The 18,827-nt window shown below is 39.5% G+C and overlaps 1 protein-coding gene across 2 annotated transcripts in view; it reads left to right on the top strand.

Annotated features, from left to right (window-relative positions):
- The window catches only part of C6 (complement C6), a 76,842-nt gene that overhangs the window by 32,977 nt on the left and 25,038 nt on the right, over positions 1 to 18,827 (top strand). For both annotated transcript variants that reach the window (NM_001439858.1, NM_176074.5), the window contains 3 exon segments: positions 1,006 to 1,206; positions 7,178 to 7,418; positions 11,642 to 11,764. In NM_001439858.1, coding sequence (NP_001426787.1) covers positions 1,006 to 1,206; positions 7,178 to 7,418; positions 11,642 to 11,764 — 565 coding nt within the window.

Consider the following 18,827-nt stretch of genomic DNA (forward strand, 5'->3'; position numbering starts at 1 on the left):
GGCTGGTTTTGTCACCATCACTGAGCAGTCACCTTTTGCAAGAGCATTAGGTTTCCTTCTTTCGTAGTCTAATTTTGAAAGTTGTTTAATGCAACATGTGATTTGTCTCTCAGTTGTTTTTACTGAGTGTTTAAAATATTTTTTTTTCTATTGCAAGGTAGTCCTCATCCATTTTAAGTGATTTTAACCAACTGTTGTCCTTACAGTTGTGACTGTAGCAGGAGCTTAAGTTCCTGAGACATGACCCACTTTCACTTTTTGCTTCAGTGGATTTCAAAAGTGTCCTGCATCTCAGAGGCATAGCCAATAGATCATAAGAAAAGAGAGTCCAGCTATGGTCACACAGAACCTTTCTCCTTTGTCTCAGTCGTAGATCACTGAAATATAATTGAAATCAAATCTCACAACACACTAAAGTCATAAGTGGTATTAAAAATTGACCTCATCATGGGTGATACCATAAAGAAATGTTTTAGTTTGTATACTTAGAGATGAAAAAGTAGGCACTTTGGAGGCTGAAGAGATGTCGTTAAGGGCTCTAGCTGCTCTTGTAGAGAAGTAAATTTAGTTCCCAGTGCCAGATGATAGCTCATGACTAGTTTCTGCAGGCATCAGGCACACAAGCAGTGTGCAGATATACCCACAAACCAAATGCTCATACACATAACATATTAAAGTTAGCCCTCGCTGCTTATCATCTTTCTAGTCTCTGGTTCTGTGTCCTTTCCTTAGTAGGGAGGCTCAAAATATAGTCTCTCTGCATCTACACTGATCTGTTTTCCCATGAGTACTGCATCCACCACACTGTATTTTCTCCATAACCAAACTTTTAATAGTCTGGGTATAAGGATTAATAGACTCTCTTGCTCTCCAGTGACATGAGATGGGTAATGGCTACTTGTTGACTGCTGAGTGGATGAGTGATCATTGTGTGAGGTGACAGCAAGTAGCTCTGCTGTGTGTTCTCCAAGTTCTGTCTTATTTCATATATACTTTCCTGCTCAGGTACAAACTATAGAAGATGACTTGAAAACAGATTTCTACAAGGATTTAGCCACTATTGGAAAAAATAAAAATGAAGACCGTTCATTGTCTGGTGAGAAGAAAGACTCTTTCTACGTACCAATTTTTTATTCCTCAAAGAAAAGTGAAAATTTCCAACGTAACTCAGGCTTCAAAAACGCCATTGAAGCCTCCCACAAGAAGGTAAGTAAAATAGTTGATGATTCATTCTTCCTTCAAAATTAACACCTAGCAAAGCAACTAAGCAACAAGAAGCTGAACATTTCTGTATCAGTGGGATTTCTAAGAGATGCTTAAATAGACTGTTTTCTTAGTTCTCAGTTTAGTATTAAAGAGGTGCTGCATACAGGTGTTCTTGTTTTACTTTCAATTTTCTGTCCTGGTGGTGGTCAATATGGGTTGTTTTCAATAAGTTTTAAGGCTCATTTTTATGTTTGTTTATATGTATATGCATGAATAAGTATATGCCACATGTGTGTGGGTACCCACAGACCCAGAAGAGTGTGTGAGGTCCCCTCAAACTGGAATTAAAAACAATTGTGAGCTGCTTGGATGTGGGTGCTAGGACCAAATTCAGGTCCTTTAGAAGACTAGTCAAGTCTCTTAACTGATCCATTCCCCTGGCCCCAAAAAGGGCTATCTTTTTAAGCATTTGGAAATTATACAGAGTAAAAGGTTTCATTATGATGTTGCCAATGATGGGGATATTTTTTAGACTGCTTGTGATATTAGTGTATTTTCTTCATTTTTAAAAAGTCTTTTGAGACTTTCAAATATGAGCGTTGTATTTATATCATTTCTGCCTTTCCTTCTGTCTCTATAACTCCTTCCTTGCCCCTCCACTCTTTCCCAAATTCAATACCTTTTCTTTATTATTGTTATACACACACACATATTTAACTTACTGAGATCATTTTGTGTTGCTCACATGTACATGTGTTTAGAGCTGGCACCTTGAGATTGTATAATCTATTGGCTGATTTGTCCCTGAAGAAAATTGATTCTTACTTCTTCAGCAGCCATTGATTACCTGTACATCTTCATCTAGGGGTGAAATTTACCCCCTTCATTGTGGCATGTTTATTGGGAGGTCTTGTTTAGATAATGATATTGTGGAGACTTTTCCTGTCATGTTTAAAGAAACGTTTTAAAAATTATATATTCATTCACTGTATGTGTGTCCATGTGTCCATGTGTGTGGCATTTCATGTGCATACAGGTACACACCCTATAATATGTCTGTGGAGGTCAAAGCATCACTTGTTAGAGTTTATTCTCTTTCTATTATGTGAGTCTCAGGGATCAGCCTCAGGTCATCAGACTTGCCTTAACTAACCATTTTCTTACAAATGACAAAGAATAGCTTTGTCTTTTTATGCAATCTATTTCAGACTTTGTATAGACATAGACACTCCCCTCTTTCAATCTACTAATTCAGACTGTCTTAGGATCTGGTCTTTGATCAAATCCGTAGCTCACCTCGATAAAGCATCCATGTCTATACACAATTGTCTAAAATCATAGTGTAGAGAGGGAAGATGATGAAGATGCTGAAAACATGTAGGTGGCCTGCAGATAGTGACCTAACTTTGAGACAGATTGCACAGTGTTCTATATAAACGTTTTAAACATACTAGAGAGCACACATGAGAACCTTTTTCTGTGGATAGAGTGCTAGTTTTTATCTTAATAGCCCTTCCCCAAGACAAAACATTTGGGGCTATTTGCAAATTAAAAGATTTGAAATTGCTACTTTTCAATCATTCCGCCTCAGAATTGGCACCCTTATATGGCTCAAGACGGTATGTAGATGGAAGTAAAATAGAGAGGCCATCTGAAGAGAGGATCCTTCATCCTGAGGCCATCTGAATAGAGGATCCTTCATCCTGAGGCCATCTGAATAGAGGATCCTTCATCCTGAGGCCATCTGAATAGAGGATCCTTCATCCTGAGGCCATCTGAATAGAGGATCCTTCATCCTGAGGCCATCTGAAGAGAGGATCCTTCATCCTGAGGCCATCTGAATAGAGGATCCTTCATCCTGAGGCCATCTGAAGAGAGGATCCTTCATCCTGAGGCCATCTGAATAGAGGATCCTTCATCCTGAGGCCATCTGAATAGAGGATCCTTCATCCTGAGGCCATCTGAATAGAGGATCCTTCATCCTGAGGCCATCTGAATAGAGGATCCTTCATCCTGAGGCCATCTGAAGAGAGGATCCTTCATCCTGAGGCCATCTGAATAGAGGATCCTTCATCCTGAGGCCATCTGAAGAGAGGATCCTTCATCCTGAGGCCATCTGAAGAGAGGATCCTTCATCCTGAGGCCATCTGAAGAGAGGATCCTTCATCCTGAGGCCATCTGAATAGAGGATCCTTCATCCTGAGGCCATCTGAATAGAGGATCCTTCATCCTGAGGCCATCTGAATAGAGGATCCTTCATCCTGAGGCCATCTGAATAGAGGATCCTTCATCCTGAGGCCATCTGAATAGAGGATCCTTCATCCTGAGGCCATCTGAATAGAGGATCCTTCATCCTGAGGCCATCTGAATAGAGGATCCTTCATCCTGAGGCCATCTGAATAGAGGATCCTTCATCCTGAGGCCATCTGAATAGAGGATCCTTCATCCTGAGGCCATCTGAAGAGAGGATCCTTCATCCTGAGGCCATCTGAAGAGAGGATCCTTCATCCTGAGGCCATCTGAAGAGAGGATCCTTCATCCTGAGGCCATCTGAAGAGAGGATCCTTCATCCTGAGGCCATCTGAAGAGAGGATCCTTCATCCTGAGGCCATCTGAAGAGAGGATCCTTCATCCTGAGGCCATCTGAAGAGAGGATCCTTCATCCTGAGGCCATCTGAAGAGAGGATCCTTCATCCTGAGGCCATCTGAAGAGAGGATCCTTCATCCTGAGGCCATCTGAAGAGAGGATCCTTCATCCTGAGGCCATCTGAAGAGAGGATCCTTCATCCTGAGGCCATCTGAAGAGAGGATCCTTCATCCTGAGGCCATCTGAAGAGAGGATCCTTCATCCTGAGGCCATCTGAGTAGAGGATCCTTCATCCTGAGGCCATCTGAAGAGAGGATCCTTCATCCTGAGGCCATCTGAAGAGAGGATCCTTCATCCTGAGGCCATCTGAATAGAGGATCCTTCATCCTGAGGCCATCTGAAGAGAGGATCCTTCATCCTGAGGCCATCTGAATAGAGGATCCTTCATCCTGAGGCCATCTGAATAGAGGATCCTTCATCCTGAGGCCATCTGAATAGAGGATCCTTCATCCTGAGGCCATCTGAAGAGAGGATCCTTCATCCTGAGGCCATCTGAAGAGAGGATCCTTCATCCTGAGGCCATCTGAAGAGAGGATCCTTCATCCTGAGGCCATCTGAAGAGAGGATCCTTCATCCTGAGGCCATCTGAATAGAGGATCCTTCATCCTGAGGCCATCTGAAGAGAGGATCCTTCATCCTGAGGCCATCTGAAGAGAGGATCCTTCATCCTGAGGCCATCTGAAGAGAGGATCCTTCATCCTGAGGCCATCTGAAGAGAGGATCCTTCATCCTGAGGCCATCTGAAGAGAGGATCCTTCATCCTGAGGCCATCTGAAGAGAGGATCCTTCATCCTGAGGCCATCTGAAGAGAGGATCCTTCATCCTGAGGCCATCTGAAGAGAGGATCCTTCATCCTGAGGCCATCTGAAGAGAGGATCCTTCATCCTGAGGCCATCTGAAGAGAGGATCCTTCATCCTGAGGCCATCTGAAGAGAGGATCCTTCATCCTGAGGCCATCTGAAGAGAGGATCCTTCATCCTGAGGCCATCTGAAGAGAGGATCCTTCATCCTGAGGCCATCTGAAGAGAGGATCCTTCATCCTGAGGCCATCTGAAGAGAGGATCCTTCATCCTGAGGCCATCTGAAGAGAGGATCCTTCATCCTGAGGCCATCTGAAGAGAGGATCCTTCATCCTGAGGCCATCTGAAGAGAGGATCCTTCATCCTGAGGCCATCTGAAGAGAGGATCCTTCATCCTGAGGCCATCTGAAGAGAGGATCCTTCATCCTGAGGCCATCTGAAGAGAGGATCCTTCATCCTGAGGCCATCTGAATAGAGGATCCTTCATCCTGAGGCCATCTGAATAAAGGATCCTTCATTCTGGTCCATCTATGGAGGAAATGCTACTGCAACCTTTCTTAGTCTGCAAATACTAAAACATAACAAAGACTTGTGAATTGATGCAGGCTTAGTCTAATATGTGTTGTTTTCTTTCGTCAGTCTCAGACCTGAATAAACATTCATTGGGCAGAGAATCTCTTCAGAGCAAAATAATAATCATGTGAAGCTTGGTGGTTACCTCCCTTATGTTACAAAGCTGAAACCATAAAATACCATAAAGCAATTCAAGCACAGCAAGATCTCACAAATTGATGAAATGTGCTAATATTGTTCAATACACTTGTGTAATGTAACTTCTTGGTCTGAAATTGCCAGTTCCAACCATTGTACAGTAGTAATGTATCATGTCTGTGCTTCTGGTACGTTGAGCTATCAACATTGTGTGTTGTATGTTTCCAATGATTTAGTCTGTAAGGAAAACTATAAATATTGAACTTCCAAAGTATTACATTAAAGATGCGTGTTTCCCCTGGACTCTGACCCCATAGGTAGCAATGAATATCCTAGTAAGAGCACCAGTGGAAGGGGAAGCCCTGGGTCCTGCTAAGACTGAACCCCCAGTGAACTAGTCTATGGGGGGAGGGCGGCAATGGGGGGAGGGTTGGGAGGGGAACACCCATAAGGAAGGGGAGGGGGGAGGGGGATGTTTGCCCGGAAACCGGGAAAGGGAATAACACTCAAAATGTATATAAGAAATACTCAAGTTAATAAAAAAGAAAAAAAAAGAAAAAAAAGAAAAAAAAACGCAAAAAAAAAGATGCGTGTTTCTTAATAAAAAGCACAGAGATGCTTCAAGTTTGAGGGCTGTCTGACAAAATTCAAGTGTTAAAGTTCAGAAATAGAATTCATAGGCATCCAAAGAAACATAACTCCACAAAGGAACAAACTTTCTCTGCCTTGTTCACTTCTCTAACAAGAGCACCTGACACAAATGAATAAATTTAAATTGAAGTCAAGAACATAGGAAGTCAAGAGAGTGGAGTGGGAGAAGAGAATAAATGATAGCTCCTGTTTAACTTTGCAATGTTTTTGGTTTTTGCATTAGCAGCTTTTTGATTTTGTAATTATAGCATTCAGGAAAATGGTTGTTTTATAATTAACAGTTACAATAAAAACCCTTTTGCTAAAACATGGTAGTTATTCTGTAACCGTTGCTTGTATAACACATTCTTTAGAACCAGGAGAATAGATTAAAACACGTAATTCATAAACACAGCATACCTGAATATGCTCATAAATGCCACTAGTTAAGTGGGAGAATGCAAAGGAATGAGATCACAACACAGTATCAACTGTCTGACCTCGAATTAACCTACACAATAAGAAGTGAAAAAAATGAGTACATGTGTTTGCAAAGAAAAGCCAAGAATTAAAGAAAAAAACTTCACACTTCTGCATATGTGTGAAAAAATATAAAGAATTTGTTTAATTTCATTTCTTAGTGAAGGAGAATGTGGTGCTCTTTGGCTTCAAGAGTATGAAATGTCACCTGGTGCACATTGCCTTAATCTGGTGGCAGACAACTAAAGTTTACCAAATTTAATGCGTCTTTGCGGTTAGTGGATATCACCTTAACACTTCAGCTGAATCTTTACGGATTCTTTTGTTTACTTGCCTTAAGGCATTGCAAAGAAAAACTCACTGGTGGTACGGCAATGCATTGACAGGCAGAAAGACCAGTGTTTCTCATCACTGGTCTCTTCCTTGCTAGAGAATGCATGCCAGAGACACATATTGTACATGGTTAAGATAATCCCATCTGTTTAGTACTTTGAACATCGAAGGGGAAAGATACCGGAGTGCAGCATGAAGAATGTAGTGTGTGTGTGTGAGAACATGGAATAGAGTTGAATTATTTTCATCCTGTGGTAGGAGTGGGGCTAATGAGAAGTTGGTGACATTTAAAGAATCGCTCCTCAAGTTTCCATTATCTTGTCTCCATTTCATTATTTTTTTTCTTATGCTCTTTGCCCTTTTTATGTAGGATTCGAGCTTTGTTAGGATCCATAAAGTGATAAAAGTCTTAAACTTCACAATGAAAACGACAGACCTGCAGCTTTCAGACGTCTTCCTAAAAGCCCTCATCCACCTGCCTTTAGAATACAACTTTGCTTTGTACAGCCGGATATTTGATGACTTTGGGACCCACTATTTCACCTCAGGCTCCCTTGGGGGCAAGTATGACCTTCTCTACCAATTCAGCCGCCAGGAGCTACAGAACTCAGGTGTGTAGGCTTTGATTAACTTGCCCTGCATCTTTCCTCCTCCTCCCTCATTCTCCTGCTCTACACTTCATCATTCTAATGGCTCTATTCTGACTTCATTTAGACCAGTTGTTGTTGTTGTTGTTGTTACCAAAACTGAGATGAAGAAAAATCAAAAGCAAGCACACTTAAATAAAATAAAAATAGTAACTAAGAACCAAAAAGAAGAAAGTGTGTTTGACCTCTGTGGCCCAATATCAGTCATGGTCACTAAGAAGATGACCATGTCTAAGAGAGATGCTGGCCAGTACCTAAACAAGGACAGAGTTCCTTAAATTTTATATAATTTACATACAATATCTTATAGAAAATAGCTTATAATGATTTACAGAAAATTCAATATCAATTATTCTCTTCTAATGATTTTAAGTAGAGAGAAATGGTGTAAAATAAAGGAATAATTAGAGATTTGACAAGAGACTAAGGTGGTATAGGCCAAATATTCATAACTGCTGATACTTGCAAACAAGTGCAAAGTATTTTATTTTAAGAAAGTTTTCATCGTTATGTCCTAAGGAACAGAGCAAATATTTGAGCTTATGTACAAAATTGCAATATACACTAAGCATCTTATTTTCCTGAGTTTTATCTAAAATTTCAAATACTGATTACCACTGTTATTATAAGATTATAAGACTAAGACATGCTATTATAAGATCTTGGATTGCTTTGCTTTCAGACACATGTGTGAAATGAAACAGTGCCCTTGTCTCTCATGGGCCCCTTGAGACAAAACCTGGGAAATAATGGTAACCAGACAAGGCATAAATTCACCCAAAAAAGACAAACATTGTGCATCACTAAATTTCTGTAAAAAATGATGTAGCCATCCATTTAAGAGACAGTATCAACCAGCACTTGGATTAGTATTCCTCTGTCTCGTTATAGAAAATAGTGATATGTAATATGCCCTGTCACGAGTCCTTCTGAACCACAAGTTCCCTCTTGATCTGCTTCCTAATAAAGGGGATGAAACAAATGCCACTATGGGTTTTCAGTAAAAGAATTTTAAAGATTGATCTGGTGTAAAGATATGGTATGGATAACACATCATGCCGTGCTATCTACAGTACCTGTCCACTGTGTTATATTTTAGTCTTTCTTTCTATTGAAGCAAGGCTTGCATGATGTATTGGGTATATCCCACCACTTAAAATGGCGCCAACATTATCACTGTGCACAAATGGCTAGAAGACACCCCTAGCCCTTGTCTTGATTTCATCTGACCTGCAGATGACATTGTTCTGGACACTGCTGCTGTGCCATAGGCAATGGGTTCCCATTTAATGACTGTTCTTATTATGCATTCAGAGCAAAGCCTCTTAGCTTAGAGACTAGATCAAAGAACTGTGTGAGTCTTCAACCAATTACTCAATATTTCAGGAGTTGAAGATCTGTAACCAAAATGGAGAAGATACAGGCTATGCTTTCCTCCTAAAACATTGTTCTTCAATCTCTTCTTCTGTAAACAGAGGTAGAGATTAACAAATACAGAGTGAAACAAAGAAAGGTTAAGATGTGATAGGAAATGAAAATTAAATATAAAATTAATATGTACATATTCATATACATATATACATAGACATCATCTACACCAGATATATACAAAGATATTATACCTATTCACTGTATATAGTATTTGCAGCACACATATGCATGTGGATATATCCCATACATTCAATAAGGTTGTGTTCAATATTTATAATTTCAACATTTTTCATTCAGAAACATTTTGAGCTTCACTGGTACTGAGGTGCAATCTTAATTATGATGAAAGTGAAGCACACTGGGACAGAATAAATCTTAAACAAATGGAAATCTCCAAAGGGCAGCCCCTCCTGCTTTCAGAGCCTCCCTAAATAAACCTCTTTTTCTCATGTTCTTTTCCTTTTTTCCATGTCTAGAAATGAGATTAGATGCTAGCAGACTGTAAGTTAGACTGTGTACTGTTAGGCTTTGTTTAATAGCAATTATACCTCTTGTCATCATTCTTTAAAATAGCTTGGATGTTCCATAGTGGTTTCTCTCTGTCTCAAGAAGAATGCAATTAAATCAAACCATGTTTGCTTGCACACTTCACAGTCTCATTCCTCTGTTGGTCAGTGCCCCATTGGTATGCTAACAACTTGCTGGAAAGTAGTACACATTGAAAGAATTTCAGAGTTACAGTATGAAGTGCAAACAGTGGCGACATAAGAAGGCAAATTTTAAACCTGTTGTAAGGAAGTCATCGTCTGCTCTGAATTTGAGGAAAACCCAATCACCTCACCATTTCTCAGCAATGGTTTTTCTTTTATTTGTAAGCCTTTACTGTGTATTAGTGAAAAAAATCTCAGTCAAAAAAACTGAGCATGGTATTTTGACTAGTTCTGCCAATTCACTCATTCTGAACAGGCTGAAATGCTACAAAAATGATTCATCCCTCTACTATAGCATAAAGACAGGCAGGTGTCTAGGAGATCCCCAGTTAATCTGTGCAGAGACAACACAGGGTATATGTATGGGGACAAACAGGAGGCATACATGGAAAGTCACCAGTGAGACCTTGATTCTTTAATCACAGTATTGTCAACTCCATAGGCCAGAGTCATTCTTCACTTCTTGAAGGATTCATACATGGCCCTCAAATATATAAAATTAACTTTGCCCGGAGGTAAATTGTTATGTTATATTCAATTAGTCATGTAAAATTTATTTCTAGCTTATAAACTTTATAAGAAATGTAAGAATAAGGAAAGCAATTGCACACTGTAGTTTCAATAAAGCAGAACAATTGCTTCGAATTTTGACTTATAAAAATGTTATCAGATGTCCATACTTATTCAAGACTGAATGAAATAACCATCCACTCTTTATTTGTTAGAGTTGAATATGTAAATACAGAGACCTCAAAACTAATTTTTTACTCCTAATAACGTGTACCTTCAAATGGGTCAAACTTAAAACATAAAAAGTAAAAGAAAATTGAAGAAGATTGACGTAGTTCACATTTGCCCACATCTCCCCTGAGAAACCTGTGCTTTCGTGTCTTCATTTCAGTATCAGATCTGATCTGATATCTGCCTAAACTCTCCTAATACTTGTCCCTGAGCATTCCAACTTGTAACCATAAGTGCCATTATTTGATAAAGTCTTTGCTTTAAAGGGGTTAAGAGTGGGCATCTCGGCCTCTCTCCCATGCATAGCCAGCTGTCTTGGAATACTGTGAAGAAAGCAGGAAACATCAGCTTCCTTCACATTATCCGAGATAAGTAGTACAGACTCTAACTCTAAGTACACTGGTCCTGTCTGTCTGTGTTGTCCCAGCCTCACACTCAGAGGTCAGTGAGCATGCTTACAGTCATTGGAAGTGATTCAGGTGTTCAGGTGTCAAAAGCTTTATCAATGGATGATGAGAAATTGGTGAAGGGTTGGTGAAGGTCTTCTAATGGAATGGTTTTAGCCACAGAGCATCAGAGTTTTCACATGACCTATAAGATAGAAGAGGGCCCAATGAAATCAGTACTGACAATCCTGGAAGATGTTAATTCTACCTCCCAACCTGAACAGACAGGAATTAGATAGTGCTGCCTCCCTTGAGCCAACAAATAGAGCTTTGAATTCAGCTAAGGGGACAAAACAGCCAACAAAGAGTCTGAAGAGTTCATTGGTCAAGAATGTAGAATTTCTATTATAATAAAAAGGTTTGGGGAGTGGGAGTGGAATGAGTAACCAAGTGATGGGGAGAAAGCCCAAATAAATAGGAAAGTGATAGACAAGTGGCCAAGACAAGCCAAGTGGCTCTGTCTCCCAAAAGCAGCTATGGGTCCAAAATGTGCGTCACAGTGAGAAGCAGACTTGATGTCCAGGGCAGAAGCAGTGCACAGCAGTAAGGATAACCTGAACGGTCCATTGTGTAGTGCAACAACAAGGGCAGGCTGGAGGAGACAAGATCCCCACGGGATGGGCTACAGTAGTCTCACAGATGCATCAAAAGTGAAGACTCACACACAGAATCTCTTTCACTTGCAATTTCCTCAGGAGCCACGTGGGGCTGAATCTCGAGCAAAACAGTCTATCAGAGCTGAGCAGAACAAAAGCTGGTGATCATATCCAGCCCCGAGAGCAGCCGGAGCTGCCTGGTTCGCTTCCTTGAATTCTCAACGATGCATTCTCAGGGGAGTTTGCTTGTGTTTATTTTCCAGGTTTAACAGAAGAAGAAACTCGAAACTGTGTCCGGTATGAAACAAAGAAACGTTTCTTATTTTTTACGAAAACATACAAGGAAGACCGGTGTACCACAAATAGGCTGTCTGAAAAGTACAAAGGTAACCGTGTTCCGTGGGCACTCTATCCAGGGTGTCCTGAGCCTGCCCGTCATTTAACCATATTTCACATGACTGCTGTGTCTTCATTTGTATTTTTTTGTTGACCTCAAAACACCACGTGCTGTGAGGGAAAGTAAAAAATAAGCACTACTTTTAAAAGTAGACATGGATAAGGTGTTCTTTTTCTTATTCTTAGGCTGTTCGATTCAACAAAGAATATATTGATTTTTCTCATAAGTAGAACTCTTTATCGGGCATTGAAAAGTAAGCATGACTGTAAACTCGACAACCCTACTAAGAAACTTAAAACGCAAGTGTGTGTGTGTGTGTGTGTGTGTGTGTGTGTGTGTGTGTATTAAAAACAGATTTGTAACCAGGATGCTAGAATTCATGCCATCTGTCATCACAAAGGCGCATGCGCAGAGGCAGGAATTGAATCTTTAAGTTCTACTTTACTCAGACCTCAGGTCTGAGAGGCAAAAAGACGGGCATGTTGGAAACTGCATTACGCCTAACCAGCAAAGTTTATAAGGATGAGGGTAATGGATACAGCAACGAGAGTTGTCAATCATGCCAGCATTCAGTCCCATCCTTGGGTCACATGGTCATCCACATCTCCGTGACTTGTGGTGGATGTCTTCTGTTGACATTCCTTGCACTAGTCCCCCGTTTTCCGAATGACTGGACTCAGACCCTTCTAGGAACACTGAATTTAGTTAGTGTTTGCCTGATTAAGCATGAATCCAGGTGTGGTATCTGGGCTGAAAGGAAGAATGGGGAGCTTAACTCAGAACATACCAGTCATTGACAATGTGATGTTACAAACAGGTGTGTGCTGACTCCTTTTATAATAATCCATCTTACAGAAGCATCTTTATAATGCAACATATGAAAGAGCCCCTGTGGTCTTGTCCCTTGCTACCTCCCATTAATTCTCTGGCCTAATTTTACATATAGGAGCACACGCATACACTTATAACTCAATGTGAATGTTATTAAACACCTTTATGTCTGAAACCGATATCATAAACAGAGTGCAAATAGAAGACAAGATTAGAAGGCACTTAGTTATCGTTAGGTAACCATGTGTGGAAAACCATTTTTCCAGAACTTCTTGGCTTTAGCTTGTTATTAAAAGCCTGCCAGGAAAGACTCCATTCTTGTTTTCAGCCTTTAGCAAAGGTCTCCCTGTGAGCCTCAAGCTGTCTTCCAATTCCTTATCCTACTGTTTTAACTTTCTAAGTTGGAGGACTAGAGACTAGTGTTACTTTTATGCATAGTAAACATTTTGATTCTTGCAATTTCTACTCTTATCCCTGAATAATTTTCTTGAAGTTATTATTGATTTATCAGTAATCATTTGATCAAGATTGCCCCTCTGATAAGGGGAAACATGTCGGGGTTTGTTTGATCTAATTCCATGTCATAATACCTAAATTATATTCATGACATAATGCAACAAGTTAAATCACTTGTTCATATATTGTTATTCTATAAAATTTTGTTATGTTTTTATTTAATTTAGGGTGGCTATGGAATTTCATATAGAAGTGCTTTATTTACAATATTTCTACCCTCTGTATTCCTCCCAACTCCTCCCATGTCCATCCTCCACCCTCTCTCAAATTTATGACCTCTCTTCCTCTATAATTATTATATACTTGTGTATATATATATGTTTACATGAACACAAACATATATATTAATACATGTATATATGCATTTGTATATAAAACCTACTGAGTCCATATAGTGTTGTTCATATAGGCATGTGTTTAGTGCTAATAACTTGGGATTATCCAACTTAGGTGGATACTCAAATCTAAAGAATATTGATTCTCCTTTCTCAGTACCAATTGCCTATAGTTCTTCATCTACAGATTGAGCCTTGTGAAATGCTCCCACCTCCCAGCATGCTGACTGGTATTATCACTATAAGGTCTTGTTTCCTCAACCATGCTGAGATTTTATGGGTTCCCTGGTGTGTCTAGGAGGTAGTATCCAGCAGCAGGCATACTGGTTCTCTGGCTTTTGCAACCTCTGATCTCTTTTCACCAATCTTCCCTCAGCCCTAGTGTAGGATTACATTCAATGTACCAGTTGAGGCGGGGCATGCCATGGCCACTTAATCTCCTTTTGGTCAGCTGTGGAGCTATGTAATTGCCTCTATCTGTTGCAAAAGGAAGCTTCTTTGATGAGGGATGATAGTCAAGTTTCTCTGTGGATAGAAGGATAACTTTTTAGAGGGGGATTTTTTAGATATAAACTATAAAGTGTTTGTTCTAGGATTTAGGCAGGCTTTATTGCTATCAGATTTTTAAAGGTTCTTACAAATTAGTTTTCTTGGCTCATAGGAGTCTGAGAGTTATAGAGAATACTACCTTCTAATAAGAGTTGTCCAAGAAAACAGAGATTTCAATGACCTTGGACAGTGTGCAATCTTGTCTGAGGAAAAAGTTAGGAAGGAAAAGAATACAGGAAAAGCCTCAATTCTTTATATATTCAACTTAATTGAGGTTTGGGATAAAGGGCATCTACTCTCTGTAGAACTGTGGAGAAAGCCAACAGCTAGCTTTTCTTTTCCAGAAAGGTGTAAGGACACTTAGAGCAATTTTTCAGAGCATTCTCCCAAGAGGCCGTTATGAGGAATGAAGCCTGTGCCACCCATTCCAACAGTCACAGCTCTGAAATAAATCAAACTGAACTGACTGCACAAAACTGTGCCCTTAAGAGGCCACAAGGGTCTTGATGGAGAAAAGAGAACAAAACAGGCCTGACAGCATTTGAAAACCAAAAGCAAGTGTGCCCTGGTCCCACCTGGACGGGAGCCTAAGACCTTACCTCTTTCTCTCCAGAGCCAAATGTTTCCAATCATCTAGACCACTCGTGTTCTCGCCTATGCCTTGAAACTATCACTAACTTCTACTTCATATTAAAATTCTTCTCTTCACTTACCAGCGTCACTGAATGCTACTCATTCTGCTCTCAAGACACAAAAGCTAAATCATAGAAACTCCAGAACTTGGAATTTGCATTCTCACAAGGAATACAGATGAGAAGCAAACACAAATGTTTTGCTGCAATAATTAGTAGAAAATCCTAAATATAGTATTAGAACATATCAGGGGTATGTGTGTGTGTGTGTGTGTGTGTGTGTGTGTGTTTGTGTTAAGCATAATCAAAATAAAAATAATAAACTTGGCAACTGCATTTATACTATATTCTACCCTCCAAAAAATGAAACATAGAAAATAGTATGTAAAACAGACTGGTCATTTCACAATGTAATTTTTTTTGAAAGTCAATAGTGAGCTGGGTAGTTTTATGTCAACTTGACACAAGCTAGAGTCATTTTGGAATTGGGAGCCTGAGTTGAGAAAATACTCCCATGAGATTGGCCTGTGGTTACAGCTGGGAATTACTTTCCTCCATTGGCTCTACTCCCCACACATGCTCAGATATGACTTTAGTGTGCCACACACACAAAAAGAAGCCATGAAAATAGGAGAGCAGCACATTAACCAGTGGTCCAGAGAGGGTATAAAAGAGAGAAATGGGAGGTTGAACTAGTAAAATTTATTATGTATGTGCGTAAAACAGTCAACCATTTTTTCCATTCAAGAAGAAATGGAAAAAGCCACACATTCATGGATAGGATTTCTGTCCTAAACAGAACCCAACATATCTTCCAAATTCCCATTACTTCTAAATAGTAGAAAAATAAAAACTTAGCAGTGGAATGTAAATCTGTCACTCTGGCTTTTAATTTTTACTTTTTAGTCAAATATAGGACCCTGACTGTTACCCTTTGGTGATTCCCAGGGCTAGTTTTGGTATGTAGTTGTCCGTGCACATGAGCACATGCACACTTGTTGAGGAAGCATTGGGGCCCTCTGGCATCAGAGAATGAATTAGATCTTTGTTCGCTTGTTGACATTGCATTTCCGCTCGTGTACTTGCTATGGTCCTTGTTGACGTGCAGAGGACCTGTCTAGTGTTGATGATCATTCCTAGGCCTGTGATTATTGAGCCCAGGGTCTCTGTAGAGACAGTCTGTGTCTACGCAACTTGATGCTATTGAAGATTTCCTCATTTTCTTCTAGGTTCTGCAAAGTCCAAACTATGTGATGCACATAGCAGATAACTATAAATGGCATTTAAAAGAAATCAGCACTAACTTGCAGGCAACATTAGATGAAAATATCCATTCACACACAACTAGAAAAAAAAATGAGAGACAGATTTATTTCTATCATATTTCTCTAGTACCAGTAAGCCCTCCAAAACTCAACTCAGAGTAAAAGAGCCCTCATTCTCCATTGTGGAATATATCAAATCCAGATCTCCATCCATCCTACAGCTCAAAGCATTTTGTCCTTTGGAAAGGAAAATGGCACAAGTCATTGTATATTTCTGTCATTCTGTAATTAATATTTTAACTTCCAGTTCTGAGTCATAGGAGACTTGGCTTTTGAATTTTCATTTAAATATTAAGAGCTAGACAATGACTTTTTTCTCTCAGATACTGATCCTACACAGTGAAAATTATTGCCTTCCAATCTATGATTCCTACCAGATTTATAAAAGTGTATTTGAGCATTCAAAACACAATGCTTCCTGTCTTCCCTAAACCAGGGATATTCATATGTAAAGCCCATGATGCAGCTTGAATCAGGAGAAGACTGGGGAATATGGAGGTTATAAATACAAGCAAAATACTTAATATCAAATGTTTAACCTAGTGAGTATAGAACTGAAGGGTAGAGACAGTGTGCGCAATGAGGCCCTGAGAATACAATCATCTCATATATATAATCACCGAGGAAAGGGAATGAGGAGTACTGAATTGCTTAAATGTTTACTATGCTAACAATATGAGTCTTTACTTTGAGGTCACCCAATCTTGAGATTATAATTTCTAGGAGACAGTCTAGGAGGTTTTTCCCAACTACTATACCCACTGTTATAATTAGGCCAGGTGCTCTCCCACGGGTTCACACTGCACACTGCATCCATGCCATCGCAGCATCCAGCACACTGCTCTGTGTTTACTTCTTATTTTTTACTAACCTTTAAGAGAATCTAGGACATCGTCACCGTCTCTAAGTTTTCTGTACTTAGGGAATTACAAATACACATGACAGGCAAGAAAGAAAGAGAGAATGAGGGAGGAAAAGAAAGGAAAAGGAGGAAGGAAGAGAGGGAAGAGGGAAGAATCAACACTCATCAAGTTCTTACTATATCCCAGGCACTATTTTGTTATGTGTGAGCTGATCTTTTCTTGTGTTTAATCCCCATGGAGTCTAGGAGGCAGGTATAATTATGACTGGCAGTTTAGATCAGGAAATGAAAGCAGAGGGAGACAAAGAAGGAACACACACAAACTAATAATAAGTATGTCAATTTGACTTAGGCATAAATTTGTAAAATAAAGTTGACTTTTGAAAAGAGCTCTGGTAGAAATTAAACAGTTCTTGCATGCCCTGCTAAAATCTTTGAATTTGATCCTAGTAAAAATTTTCACTTTCCTACTTAACAATCAGGAAGCTGTTAATAGGTAGAATAGGAGTCATCACATTTCATCTTTAAACTTGAAAACTGTGGCAGAATTAAAGAAATTTTTTCGGAGTTCTTAAAATTATTAAATTAAAAGAGACTGACTTTTCCAGTAAACTGACATGGTGTGAACCACAAATAAACAAAGAAAAAGACATTACCCAGTCAATATTCACAGACAAAATTGGGCAGTACCTTCTCCAGGAAAACAGGGTCAGGGCTGTAGGGAGAGGAAAAAGAATAAATCAGAAAAGTCAAAACTGTGGTCAGGATGTAAAGTGAATTAACTAATTGGCTAATTAATTATTTGAAAAGAAACATTTGAAAGGAGTGTTTTCCTAGTTGTGACATACACTGAACACACTGACTAAGTAGTGCCCTTGCAGGGCCACTCCCTGCCTAAATTCAAACTTTGTCTCCAGTGTTGATTCACTATGTGACCAACATCAAGAGCTTAATCTTTCCTTTTCTATGGTTTCTCATATGCACACATGAAATGAAAATAATAGTAGTATTTACTTTAAGTGTATATCATGAGAATCCTCATGAAGCACAAAGAACAATATCTGCCCTATATTAAACACTGAGTTTGTAGTCATTGGGCTTTGTAGTTGACCATGCAAAACGTGATAAGAGGCTACTAGAGATATAACTTCATGGTAGAATGCTTGCCTTGCAAGCAGAGGGCCCTGAGTATATTGAAATTGAATTCCATTAAGAACAAGTTAGTAGAATTCTATTAATGATTTCACTCCTTAAGACCCCAATCCTAGTATATATAACTTTTATTGGGATCAATCTATTTGTGGATTATGTGGTATCAATTCAAATATTAGCAACATGACAGTCACTGTCATGTTAATCAACACATCCACATAACTCCCCCACTCTGTTGATCAACAAAAATAAATACAAAGGCATCTAAAAGAATTTTTCTTATAACCTCTCTTTGAAAGGGTTGAGACTTCTTACTTCATATGAGAGTATTTCTCCTATTCTATATACCATCTCACCTGAGAATATTTTTGACTATAATGGCATGGCTAACTTTTACTGGAAGTCTAGAACAATGGCTATCAGCCTTCCTCATGTTGTGACCCTCTAATATAGCTCATCATGTTGTGGTGACTCCCAGGTATAAAATAATTTTTTGTCACCACTTCATAACTGCAATTTTGCTACTTTGTGAATTGCAATGTGACTACCTGTGTTTTTCGGTGATCTTAGGTGACCCCTGTGAAAGGGTCATTCGACACCCAAAGGGTCACAACCCAGAGGTTGAAAATCTCTAGAGACCAGAGTGACGCTGCTGACTCCCAGCCATATCTCTGGTTGTCATTCCATTCTATTTCTCTTTATTTATTCCTCACCCATATTTAAAGTTTTAAATTTAAAAACATTCTATCACCTTTGGGGTGGGGGGTGGGGGCAACTGTAATTGCTAAGTTTCTACCATAGCAGTCAGAAGGTACGTGGTTTGTGTTAGTCCACAGTCTCCATACTTGGG

The sequence above is a fragment of the Rattus norvegicus genome, chromosome 2 (assembly GCF_021556685.1).
Source record: "Rattus norvegicus strain SHRSP/BbbUtx chromosome 2, alternate assembly SHRSP_T2T, whole genome shotgun sequence".
In the NCBI taxonomy this organism is placed as follows: domain Eukaryota; kingdom Metazoa; phylum Chordata; class Mammalia; order Rodentia; family Muridae; genus Rattus; species Rattus norvegicus.